This window comes from Arachis ipaensis, chromosome B06, assembly GCF_000816755.2.
Source record: "Arachis ipaensis cultivar K30076 chromosome B06, Araip1.1, whole genome shotgun sequence".
Lineage (NCBI taxonomy): Eukaryota > Viridiplantae > Streptophyta > Magnoliopsida > Fabales > Fabaceae > Arachis > Arachis ipaensis.
The window spans coordinates 15780823-15795144 of NC_029790.2; the positions used below are offsets into that span (position 1 = coordinate 15780823).

General features: G+C 38.7%; 1 protein-coding gene across 1 annotated transcript; it reads right to left on the bottom strand.

The window, feature by feature from the left end:
* On the bottom strand, nt 11964-13725 carry LOC107646443. Its single transcript, XM_016350626.2, has one exon. It carries the CDS (start codon nt 13561-13563, stop codon nt 12349-12351), a length of 1215 nt encoding a protein of 404 aa, XP_016206112.1. The 5' UTR covers nt 13564-13725; the 3' UTR covers nt 11964-12348.

Here is a 14322-nt window from a genome sequence, read left to right on the forward strand (position 1 = left end):
AATTCAAAAAAAATTTAAAAATTTAAGTTTACCGGCGGATTTACTGTCGGATTTATCGGGAGAAAAATTTGATAGTAACAAGTTCCAGAATTAAGTTTATATCCGCCAGTAATTAGCGACGAAAAATCCGCCTGTAAATAGTTACCGGCGAGGTTTATACCGTTGAATTTATTCTGCCACTAAATCCGACAGTAAACAGGTTACCGGCAGATTTTTTTGGCAAATTCGACAGTATTAGGCGACTTTTTTGTAGTATCTCTACCGCCGTGGACTCTTCTCTCTTTGCCACCATAAGTTCTTCAATCTTCAGTAATTCAGTTTATTTTTTTGATTTTTTAGTTATAATGATTTTGAATTATTGTATTTTATTATTTTAGATTCTGAATTTGATTGTTGAATAGAATATATTCTTGTTGATATCAAGGTTGCGAGAACTGGACCGGTCATTGAACCGGTTGAGTGACTGATTTAATGGTTCAATAGTTCAACTTGGGTCGTACTGTGGTTGAACCGGTTTAATTAAATATAGAGTAAAATTATAAAAAAATTAATATATAATTTTAAATATTTAAATTCAATAATTTCTAAACTAATAAAATTTGACAATTTGACAATTTCACATAATAAATTATCCATAATTTATTACTAAAAGTTCATAAACAACTTCAAATATTAAAGTTTATAACTAAAGAAAATCAAAAGCACATAAATGACAAACACAAAATGTTCTTATACCAAAAGAAACAACATTAAATAAACAAGCTTTCGGCTAAACAAATACACTACTCATCAGAAATCATAGTCATCATTAAGTGATCCAATGTCTCCATCATAAATAGGTAATCCAAAGCCACCATCTTCAGAAGTACCACAAAAAAAAAGTATTTGAGGATTCAATTAAAACATTAGGCATATCCACTTCAATTTTCATGTCTCTTCCATCTAATAAAAATGTAAAATAAAAAAAAAACTCAATAAGAAATCAAAATAAACAACATATATCTTTATAGAAGGAAACAAAATTTGCTATGTCACTCACCATTAGGATATGAAGGCATAGCATTATCAGTATATATTAGACTTTCAATGTCTTCAACATCTCCATTAGTAAATTTAGGATCATCCTCATCTACCATTACCCAAAAATCTATGATGTTAATGCTTTGAATATCAATTGGATCATAATTCCTCTTCTTTTGATGCAACCTATATAGAAGACGTATGTTATAGGTCACATAAACAATATCACTTAGCCTTTGATGCTCTAATCGGTTCCTCCGCTTTGAGTGGATTTGTTCAAAAAGGCTCCAATTTCTCTCACATCCAGATGAAGAAGACAAATTGCCATTTTTTGTAAATTAGGAGCACTTCCACCATTCACCTACATAGATATAAAAATCAAATATTGTTTAATATTTATCACTTAAGATATTAAACTTTCAAACTAAAAATTGAACTTAGAAAGAAAATAACTTACCAGGTTTGAGTCTTGTTGCCGCTCTCTTGGCACTTTCCCTCTCAAAACTTTCTTTACAATCTCGATAAAATTGTATCTCTTGCATTGCAGCAACTGAGTCATCGAAAAGTGTTTCAACATCAAGCAAATCAAGTAAAGATCTCAAGATATTTGCCTTCTCAACAAAATCCTCACTATAGAAAAAACTTGGATTTAGAAAGTATGCCGCCGCATGGAAATCCCGCTTCAAATGCTTATCCCACCAAATTTTCAAGATACTTGTGTATGGCGTATAAGCAGCTTTTCAATTTCTAAACATTGTTTTGATAGCATTTTTTGCTCTTTGCATGCCTTCATTCACGTATCCCAAAGAGGGTTTCTCATCAGCATAAATAATCCTCAACAACTTAATAGGAGGACCAACAATTTTCACAATGGTAACATAATCTTGCCAAAACTTACTATCCAAGACAATTGAACTAATAATCTTTCCATTAGCACTTTGGCTAATTTATGAGAAGTGAAATATTTGTCCACCATCAATGCTTGCAAATCTTCCTTGTGATCATATATACTTTTTAAAGTAATGAAAACAGTAGCAAAATGTGTGACTCCTGGTTGAATAATTTCTTTCCAACTTTTTCTTTTTCTAAGCCAAGATAAGAAGATTATATGATTGTAAACAAACACAGTCACTTTGGAGGCATGGGAAGCAAGGTCAGATATGTGAGGAATACTTGCAATATCTTTCAAAATAAGATTGATATAATGAGCAGCACAAGGAGACTAAAAAATGTTTGGATACTTTTCATGAATGAGTTTTTCAGCAAATAATAATTAGCAGCATTATCAGTAACCACATGCACAATATTACTAGGCCCAACATACTCAATAACATTAGAAAACAAAGTAAACAAGGTATCAGTAGTTTTTATCATATCAGAAGCATCAACAAACTTAACAAATGACATACTAGCCGGACAATAAACTAGGAAGTTAATTAAGGTTCATTGCCTTTGATCAGTCCAACCATCTGCCATCAGCATACAACCGGTGCTTTTCCATGAGCTCCTATACTTTTCAACCAGCAACTGACACTCTCTCTTAAGATCAGCTAGCAAATAAACTCTCATTTCATCATATGACGGTCCCTTAAAATCAGGTCCAATTGCAGCAATACTATCCAATGCAAGTTGAAAAGTAAGGTGATTGAATTGCATTGAAAGGAATATGTGCATCAATAATCCATTTAGCAAATCCCAACTTAGCCTTGTGCACAATTTCTTTACTGGCCAAAACACTTTTCAAAGTCGATTGAGACCCTGAAGTAGTCCTTTCTTTAAAATAAGTTCCAATTTGTGTAGAAACAACAACTCTTCTATTTCCTTTGTACTTCTTTTTCAGTTCAGCTGCTTCATTCTTGGCTGCGGTTGCCGAGGCAAGAGCCTCATCGTGCTCTTTCTCAAGCTCCTTCACCCGACCTTGAGCAGCGTTGAGCTGACCCTCCAAGGTGAGCTCCCGATCGGTAAGTCGCGCCACGACAGCATCGGAGGTCTTGACCTTCTCCTCCACATCAACTAGCTCCTTCTGAAGTGACTGGACTTCAACCTTGTATTTATTATTAGCTTGGACAGAGGACTCGAGCCTGTTCTCCAACGACCGCGTCCCTGCCAAGGCGGATTCCGCTTTCCTCGCTATAGCGGCTCCCCGGAGTAGGGTACGGTACATCCACATGGCTTGCGAAGAGAGATCCCCATCATGGAAGAAGTCCTCCGTGCCGGGGAGCAGTTGGGAATCAATAAAGTTCCCGGCATCGAAGTTCTTCTCTATCATCGTAAGAACTCCCTCGGGGCTAGAAGACGGTTTCCTCTTCCTCGGGTTGTTAACGACAGTCACCTCTTCGTCCTCCGCCTCGACCTCTAGTTGAGGACCTGGACCACCGCTAGACCCGATCACCTCGCCCTGGGTGGGTTGGGATTGAGCTTCGGCCTCGACGGCATTGTCGAGAGAAACTGGTTTTGGGTAGCAGAGTCGTCATCGCTATCGCCAGCGAAAAATGTATTGAACAAGGCATCAAGCCCGACTTGCTCGCCAGCCATCGATACTGAAACAAAACATGGAAGCTAGTTAGTCGTCAAAACGGTTGAATAAACAAGGGCAATAACAAGAACGGGTGCACCACTAAACAACTACTCACATATATAATTCCTAGCCATGTCCCAATCACCCATGAGGATATGGGGATTAACGTGATTCTTCCCAAAAATTGCAAACAACACGTCAGCAACCCTCTTGTTCTCAGGAGATAACCCTTTGTATGTGACCTTGGTAAAGGCATTGGCTCCCGCTCCGAAACTCCAATAGGTTGGGATGCAGCGTTCTCGCTCCAATGTCAACCAAAAGGGATGCCGACCTTCAACCGGACGGACCTTAAAGTATCTATCCTTGAAACCATGGTACGAATCCTCAAATTGGCCAAAGATCCTCCGCCCTTGGGCAGACCGGAAAGACATAAAGCCCTTTTTGTCCTTCCCCTCTTTAGAAGGATTCGTCAGGGTAAAAAGGAAGAGAAACACCTCGACGGAGGCCGGCAGCTCTAGGTACTCACATACCATATCAAAACAGCAGATGGAAGCCCAACTGTTCGGATGTAACTGAGACAGCACCACATCACATCGGTTGAGTAGCACCATTTGAAAAGGAGAAAAGGGGATATGAACCCCCAGCTGGGTGAACATCGCCTTATAAAACCAGATCCAATCAGGGACCCGGGGAGAGTGTAGATTCAGTTGGAATATCCGTTCGTTAGCGGCGGGGACGAAAACCTGGTAATTGGCTTCCTCAACACCCCCTCCGCAGAGGTAGTCAGCTTGCCGGAACTCATTAAGTTCCTCTAAGGTCATTTGTTTGGGGGATTCCTTCACATATGAAGTCACCCAGGCGTACCGGTCGTACGGCTACACCCTCATGCCGAGAACCCTCATGACAGGACGCTGGGCCATACCTATAGTGGGGGCACCACTCAAAGTCAGTCTAGGAGGTCGGGAGACCGGCACTGATACCAGAATCTACAATCTACCTATTCGCAGTTAAACCAAAGCTTATCTACTGCCAAAATGAAGCCTAAATTACCAGGAATGTAGATCTAAGCACTACTTAACGAACAATAAGATCTAAGCACTACTCAATGAAGAATAAGCAGGAGCAATGACAGGTACCTAATCTGGAAAAAATGAAAATGAAATGGTCCGGCAGAAGAAAAATATACTTACCAGGAAAGTAGTTTGCAAGGAAGAAGTACGAAGGCAGGAAGGAAGACGATCGCAAGCAGTAGGCCAATACAAGCAAATTCAAGAAATGCGAGAGGGAATAGAGAATGTAGTGCAGAGGTAGTTTGGAAGCAGAGGAAATGAGTGGAAAAGAAAGGGAAGGAAGAGAAACGAAAGAATAACCGCTCTGGAGAAGCGCGAAAGTCAGGGGCAAAATAGACTTTTCCCCCTGCTTTCAAATCAGCAATAAATGCACTTAATGGCAGACGTGAGGAACGAGGCGACAAGCAGCGCTTTTCTTATGCGAACAAGCCTTCACGCGCGTAAAAGACGCGTCCTGACCACGAGCGGCCAACGAAGCGACAACACGCGAAAGAGAGAGCAGAACGCGCCAACAACGGTGCCCACGTCCATAGCCAGCGCGTTGGGGGCACTGTTACGGCCCAGCCCAGCTAGCCTAATAACCGATCTGGCCCACGAGTAACCCGACCCGTGCCGGGATAACCTGTCCGGACGACGACCTGGACACCTGCACCCCCGCTGCCAACCGCATGACAGCTGGAAAAGGAAGCTTTCTAGAAGGAGACCTCTCCTGTGGGGCCCGCCCTATTGACAGGGTATATATAGGGAGGGTCCTACCCCTCCCCCAAGGTACGTCACTACCACCCTTACTCTCATAGCTGCCTGCATACTTTCTGACTTGGGCGTTGGAGTGTCATTGTAGGTGGCTCCCCCCATACTTCACAAAGAGCTCGGGAGATCGTCGGCCCACGCGTCTCGCCCACAGGCTTAGATCCAGGCTGGTTCCCACCTCCTCTCCTGGAGCATCTCTCCAACCCGTTCGGAACCCCGAGTTACCGAACATTGTACATGGTTAGGCGATTCTGAATCTTGTACTTGTGGTTCCACACCATAAGACTCCTTCTCAAATTTTCTTTTTTCCATCTTATTTTTTTTATTTTCCATCAATAGCCTCTTAAATTGAAGCTCAACCTCTTTAATAACTTTGTTACATACTTTAATTTGTCCAGAAATTTTTGCAAGATGATATTTCATTTTATATATACCTCATCCATTATAAATATTCAAACAAAAGATACATGTAGATTGCGCCTTGTGATTTTTGTCATACTTCACAGTGAAATATTCCCAATCTGGGTCAGATTTTCCTCGAGAAGAACCTGTTTGAGATTATTGGACGGCATTATCTTGTGGTTGTTGATCACTTTGTGCTTGTTACATCTAAGTTACATACAATATACAAATTACAAATTAGTGAAATACATACAGCAGCCATTACAACAATTAGTCAGTTACATCAAAATTTAGGAATCAAAATTGAATTTACATACAGCAAGCCAGCCATTACAAATTACTAAAATTAGTGAATTACGTACATCAAAATTAGAGAATTACATAATACATACAATAGCCATTACAACAATTCCAGCAAAATTCAAAATCTAAAATTCTAACGAAACTCAAATTCCAGCAACCATTACATATAATTCACCAAATAATTAATTAACCAAATAATCCAAAATTGAATTACATACAATAGCTATTACATATAGAAGCAGAACTATGCATCAATCCATATAATTAACCAAATAAAGAGCTCTGCATCAATTCATATAATTCATTAACAAAATAAAAAAATTGGTTGAAAAACCAGTACAACTCACCACAGCAGAGAGTGGAGAAGGTGTCTACGTCACAACGGTAGAACAGAGCAGCTTCCGACGACGTTGACAGAGCAGCTTCCGCCGACCAGACGAGCAGACGACGCCGACCAGACGACCAAATGACCAGACCAGCTTCAGAGTTCAAATGACGACACCACTTGATAGAGTGAGGTTTGTGCCGGTTTAGAATTTCTCAAAACAAGAATCACTTCGTTGGTAGCATAGTCCAAACCAGCATTTAAATTCCATCAATCAAAGTTTAATTTCAAATTAAAAATAAGCGAAAGTAATTAAACCTCGGGTCGTCTTCCCTAGGAACTAGTGACAATAAGCGCACAATTTTGGTTGTGAGAAGCAAAAGGGTTTTTCAATAATGAAGCAAACAATTAAGAAATAAAAGAACACTCAAAATTGTAATTAATAAACTAATAAAAGAACTAAAGAACTATATATGTAATATAAACAAGTAAGACTCAAAATTGATGGAAATGTGGTTTAAAACATAAATGAAGCCTTGGCTTGGGATGGGTTATGGAATCCCTTTGGTGCACGGATTCCCACACTTCGTACAACTAAACCAGCAAGTGCACTGGGTCGTCCAAGTAATACCTAAGGTGAGTCAGGTCAATCCCACGAGGATTGTCGGCTTGGATCAAACAGTGGTTATCTTGTAAATCTTAGTTAGGCGGATAGAAAAGTTGTTTAATTATTTAGACGCATAAAAGTAAAATAAAGATAACGTTACTCAGTGGTTGTGAATCTAATGATAAGAAGATGGTTAAGGTCACGGAGATGTTTTGTTCTTCTGGATCAATATTTTCTTACTGTCTACTCCAATTGTGAATGATTTCTTCTATAGTAGGCTGTATGTGATCAACGCCGGTTTGAGCGGCCACCAATCTTCCTCTAGGCTGAACACCAGGTTTAGTGCGCATCCAGTTTGAATGAGGGTGAAGCTCCTGCAGTTCATCCCCTTGGTGATCCTACTCAAAACGCCACAGACCAGGTCGAATCTTCCATATCAGAGAATGCTACGCCTTGATTCTAGCCTTTACCACAAATATCCTAATCCCCTCATACCTCAGCTGAACTGATGTCTTGAGAAGTCCCCAACGAAGTCGTGGATTAGTCGTCTAAGAGATGTATAATCAAGCTAGTGGTTCATTGATATCCTATGAAAGATGCTCACTGAACCCATGTAGAATAGAGATAACTTTTGACGGTTTAACTCATTCATAAGGTTGAAGAATGGAGATACATCTTAGAAGAGAATCAAACACGAATTGAAATAGAACAGTAGTACTTTTATTAATCCATAAAACTCAGCAGAGCTCCTAACCTTAACCTAGGAGGTTTAGTGGCTCATACTGTACATAATTGTGTTCGAAAATATGATATGCTGGAGAGTGATATATCAAACATGGTTGATCTTCTCCTATATATACTAATCTAGTAACTAAGGATTACAGAAATATGATAGGCTTAGACTTGTAGTGCAAAAATCCACTTTTGGGGCCCACTTGGTGAGTGTTTGGACTGAGCTAAGGGTGTCTCCACGTGCTAGTAAGGCTCTTGGGCGTAGAACGCCCCCTTTGGACTCCCCTTTGGGCGTTGGACGCTGGCCACCTCTCTGTGGGCGTTGGACGCCAGGACTGAGGTAGATGGCTGGCGTTGAACGCCAATTTTGAGCCTTCATCTCCAAAAACAAGTATAAACTATTATATATTTCAGGAAGCCCTGGATGTTAGCTTTTCATAGCCATTGAGAACTCTCCATTTAGATATCTGTAGCTCCAGAAATGCTTACTTGAATGCACGGAGGTCAGATCCTGACAGCATCTGCTATGCTTTCCTTGCCTCTGAATCAGACTTTGTCAAAACTCTCAGATTTCAGCCAGAAAATACCTGAAATCACCATAAAACACAAAAACTCATAGTAGAATCCAAAAATGTGAATTTTACACTAAAACCTATGAAAACATAATAAAACTTAAACAAAACATAATAAAAACTATATGAAAATGATGCCAAAAAACGTATAAAATATCTGCTCATCACCCTTCCTTGTCATAACCACAACTATGATAATTATGATGGATTAATCTCACCTAGTCAACCCTTAACATCGAAGAGTAAGTCAAGTTAGCGTAATTGTTATTAATCCACAAATCTAAGCTAACTTACTAATTGCCTTAGTAAAAAAGCTAGCGTTAGTAGAAACAATAACAACTAACAACCCAAGAATTATCACTAAATGTCGGACATTATGACTCTAGTATTCCATACACTCAATCCCCCAAGCCAAGGGTGAAAATCTACCACATAATCAAAATTGGCATTTCATCAAACACATGGTGGGCGTAATCATAAAACATGCAAAATTGGGAAAATGATAAAAACTATGAACAACCAATGATCAAAATCAACAAAGGCAACTCAAACAAACATATAATAATCAAGGATCAAATTCATCAACTAGAAATCCAAAATTGCAAAACTATATATGTATTGATAAAGGAAATTAAAATATAAGAAAGTGTAGAACAAGTAGTGTAATAAAAGAGAAAATTAAGAAATACTTACAATGAAAATAAGCAAGGATCCAAAATCAAAACTTAAAGCTATAAATTCTACAAACCCTAATTAATAGTTATATTTCGGGGCGTAAATTTCTCTTTCTCAACACTTTGCACTATTTTCTAGTTTTTAGTAGTTATGTTTTTTTGTGTGAATATTTGTTTAGTATTTCATTGCATTGCACTTTGCTTAGTTGCTTGTATATATCTTAGCTTGCTTATAGTTTTATTTGCATGTTGCCTGGTATAGAAAATAATTTGGTAAAAACAACAAGAAATTTTCAAGAAATCTCTTTTAGGGCATTCCATTGATTAGATTTGAAAACTTGTTTTTCAACTTGCTTGAAATATTCATCTTATGGAACATAGAAAAGAGCTAGAACAAAACACCAAGTGAGATTTGAGCTTTAATTGGGTGGTTGTACATTTTCAACCACAAATTTTGTTCTTGTGTGCTATACTCCTTTTATGATTGTGATCTTAGATTTGCTTGAGTCTTTATGTCCTATATTTGATGTTTTAAATGCATTTAGTATGATTGAGACTATTTAAGTGAATAAATGTGGGTTTATATGATGAAATCCCCTCAAATCAATCCAAAATTTATCATTAAATATGGACTCATCACCACCGCAGCAGCTTCAATCCATGACGGTGACTTCCTTCCGCCCGTTGAAGGTCCTTCTGCCCGGTGACAACGTCGATTGTGGTAAACTGGGAGGGACGGTGGCCTTCGTTGTTGGATGAAGATTGGAACTTGGAAGTGAAATTAGGGTTTAATGTGTGGTGGCTGGTAAGTGAGGGGACTGAGGTCTGCAGTTTGCATAAGGGGTTGGGTTGGGTGGGTTATCGGGTCAGGCGGTCAGCGAATGCGGGTTTCTTTTTTTTTTTTTGCATCTCAAAACGACCCCATTTAGGACCCAGGGTTAAAACCAGCCGGTTCACTGATTAACTACCGATTTGATTGGTTTTTTCACAAATTTTTATAGGACAGTTCTGGGGTCAATCGAACCGACCAAATGACCGATTCTTGGTTAATCTGGTTGAACCGGTCGGTCCGGTTCAATTTTCAGAACCTTAGTTGATATAATTGTCAAAAACAGTGATAAGTTCAATTTTAGTTGCTAAATAAAATAGATCCTGGTCGATATAATTCTTTTTGAATTTTATTAGCTTAGAAATTATTGAATTTAAATATTTGTAATTATATATTAAATTTTTTATAATTTTATTGTATATTTAATTAAATTAGTTCCCTTGATGTTTATCAAGATGAGACTAAACTACCGCGGTAGCACTGTCTTTATAATTAGATCAGAGAAGAAACCTAAAATTGGGGCAAACTTTAATCTTTCAATAATACTGTAATACTCTAATCCATTCCATTCAATTCATGGGATGTTTAAGTTTAACTCAACCCTAATTCTTTTTAAGGGTATTTAATAACTATAAAATCAGTATATGATTCATTTAAACTTTTAAAAAAATATTATATATACATAAAAGTAACAATTAAATTAAGGGATAAGTATTATTTTGGTTCCTAACGTTGAGGGTCAGAATCAAAACCGTTCCCAACGTAATTTTTGATTTAGAATTATCCTTAATATTTTTTTCGTATTAAAACCGTCCTTTTAAATTTTTAGGGACAAAAATACTCTTTACCACTACCAGCACCTTTACCACCACCAGCACCTCCCTTACTCCACCACCACCACCTCCCTTACTCCCATCAAATACTAATAATTAGAATCAGAATCAAATTCAGAAGCAGAAACAACATCAAATTCAACGAGTACCCAATTCAACAACATCAAATTCAGAATCAACAACATCAAATTCAACAACAAAATCAACATACAAAATCAGAATCAGAAGCAGAAACAAAGCAAAAACAAATGCAGAAGCAACAGAAAATGCAGATGCAGAAGAAGAAGCAGATGCAGAAGCCAAAGCAAAAGAAGAAGCAGATGCAAATGCAGATGCAAAAGCAGAATCAGAAGCAGATGTAGATGAAGAAGCGGATGCAGAAGCCGAAGCAAAACCACCGGCAGCTCGTGGGCGACGGAGCGACGGTGGATGGGCAGATCGACAGTGATAGGAACCCAACTTAGCCTCAGATCCCTCTCTCTCTCCTTCGCGCGCCGCCCTCCTCACGTTGGGCTCCCCTTCCCGGCGACGCACTCCACGGCGACAGAAGCATGCATGAACGGCGGCAACGTCTTCCTCTATTCGCGATTCTGGCGGCGGCTCGTTGGCGGACTGGCGACAATACAGGTGTCGCAATGGTGGCGGATTCATAAATTCTAATAATATAAAAATAAAATATTGACTAATTGTTAATTAATATTAATAAAAATATTAGTCTCTAATATTTTTTTCTAAGATAAAATAGAAAGTGTGGTGACAATAAATAAAGATTATGGATTTCATTTTTTTTTCGAAATTTTTAAGAAAATTTATGTAGTCTGTTTGAAAATAAAAATGTTAGATGATCAATAATTATTTTTTTTGTTTTGTTTTAGTCTTACATTTAGACTCACATTAGTAAACTCTCTATTTTTTTATACTAAAAATAGTGGCTCTCAAGTATTTTTCACTAGAAAGTTAAAAAAGAAAAATATAGTTCGCCTGATTAGCATGTTAGTCTTTCAAATATAAATAGAAAACAGAAAATTGGTAAAAATAATAAAATAATACTTTAATCATCTTAGAATGGCTTTTATAAGGCTACAATGAAATTCTACAGCACACAAAATAATTTAGAAGATTATTAAAATTTATTATTTTTAGTTATTAATTAATTATTAATATTTAAAAATATAAAATAAAATATAAAATTAAATTATTAAATTAAATTATTAGACTAAAAAAATTAAACTAATAACTAAAAATATTGACTAAAAATAATAACTTCTACTAATTCTTGAGTTTTTCTTAAATTTAACAAGACTTAAATAGAATATGAAAGTTCCAATAAATAAAAGAAATTATTCATTGAAGATAATCGGGTATACAAACTCCAGTATATATAATCCATTCCATGGAATGCAAATATACACTTGTTAACAGAAAAGTTAATTAAAAAAAATTAAAAGGGAAAAAAGAATCTGATATCCTCTCTAACGAAGCTACACCTTCTTCTGCTGCATCTACATACATCCAACCAATAATGAATCAAAATTGCGGATCGCAATTTACAGCGCCTACGTACAATAATCCCACTACTACCATGCACGTCACGCGAGGGGGGGCTGCTCCTGCATCGCACACGATACTAATCTCCAGAGTAGCTAATCAATTAATAATTAATTAAAGTAATACCTGACCCTGTTTAATTTAATTAACAAATTAATTAATTAATCAATCTCTGCATTGAGATGATTCATCGTAAGTGAGCTCTGATCCACTTATTACGTGGCTCTTCCCACCCTGATGCCTCTTCTTCCGTTTGCCTCCGCAAGTAATTGAGATCTCACACCCAAACACCGTCCCGAAGCACGAAAACAACCCTTTCTGCTGCTGCTGTTGCTGCCGGTTCCCGCCTATGCTACTCCGCCTCCCCGGCGTTTTACCTACACCGCGCTTAGAGCTTTTGTATTTCTTCACCTCAAACTCTTCACTAACTTCCGATGGAGGCGCCGATTGTTGATGGTCCAGATCGTAAGCAGGGGTAAGCTCAATCCTCCATCTCTCAATCTTCGTCCTCATCCCTACTTCCGAGTTGCTATTCCCTGTCCAACCGTCGATCGCCGAACTCTCTGCCGATCTCGGTGGCAGTGCCGGCATCGGATACAATCCTTTTGCTATTGCCGCCGCCACCACCGATGGCGACGGACCTACATCCGAACACAACGAACCGTTTAAGTTCACAATTGGTGTGCCCTTCCGCAGAGTGAGAAACTCCGACTCGTCGTGTCCGTCGTGGGCGTAGAAGTTTTGGCCCGCTCCTTGGTAGGTATAATCGTTGATTGTTGAATCGTTCTTCTCGCTCTGGCATCTCTGCAGCGTCAAGAGCTTCTGATCGTTGATACCGTTGTCCTGGCTCTCGGCGTCGTCGTTTTGGTGTCTTGTCATCTTCTTAGGGTCCTTCAGATCCCAATAACCGACGGCGGAGTTGCTGAGTTCGGAATACATAGGCATGCTCCTCTTTGTGCTATCGAGGAGCGTGACGCCGATGTTGAGGATCCCCTGAGGGCGACCGGAGGGCCTTCGGATCTGAAGCGCGACGAATCGGAGGTTTGGCTTGCGGTTCCCGGAGCGAGAGGAGGGCGGGATGAGGTTGCTGACGAGGACCCCGACGGTGCCGACGAGAACATCGCGAAGCCATGCATTGGTGTAGATCTCGATCATGATAACGGAATTTTCGTTGCTGAGGAAGTCTTCATCAACCCTGTACACGAACTTCTCGTTCCACGTTGGGTTGGTGTGACCTACTTCGTCGACCCGCGTGGCTAGCTTGCGTTCAGGGTTCAACCACGCCACCGCGTAGGCTCGCATGGATTTCGAAATCGGTGCAAGATCCTGCGCCGATATGATGTTTATTTCTAGGAGCTGAAACGGAGCTGCAACCGACATTTTATGATTTTGTTTTGATATATATGCGACGCACGGATTATTATAATTAGTGGTGGCGTGTGACGGGGGAGGCGGTGGATCTGGCCGTGTTCGATCGTCAGTGTGGTGGTCACAAACCACGCACTCTCCCCCGAAAGTGCGCGCCAAAATGAAAATGCTATCTCTTGTTTCCTCTCTATCTCTCTTTTATATCTATAAAATTCCCGAGTCATTTATCTGGTTAATTATATTTAGTTAGAGCGGAAAAAACTGAATACGTGGATGGCATATGCCACCTTTCAGGTTTTGGGTGATTGAGGGCGCAAGGAAAGGAGCTTATTACGTTCTGTTGAGTTAATTAATTAGTAACGTAACTATTTGTATGTTGTTACCGTTTAGAGAATAATGGTTACCACTCGTGCCTCTTGCCTTGATTAAACATATAATAATACCCGCTTATAGGTTGAGACAATCTCCATTCCCTCAATTGTCATTTGGTTCGTCCAATTAATAATTAGGATGGAGTTGTTTTGGGAGATTGAGTTGAACCTAATAATAGTTGAATACTAGTCTAGTAACCCGTATCATGTATGAAAAAAATTTATGCATATAATTATGAATTAATGGAAACAAATTAAAAAATAACTATTGATGACTATAAACATAGAGAATGTTTTGAAAAGTGAATAATGATATATAATAATTGTTTAATATAATTAAAAATTATAATTAATAATATTATGTATACGTATTGTTGTTAAATGTTTATATATAATGGGA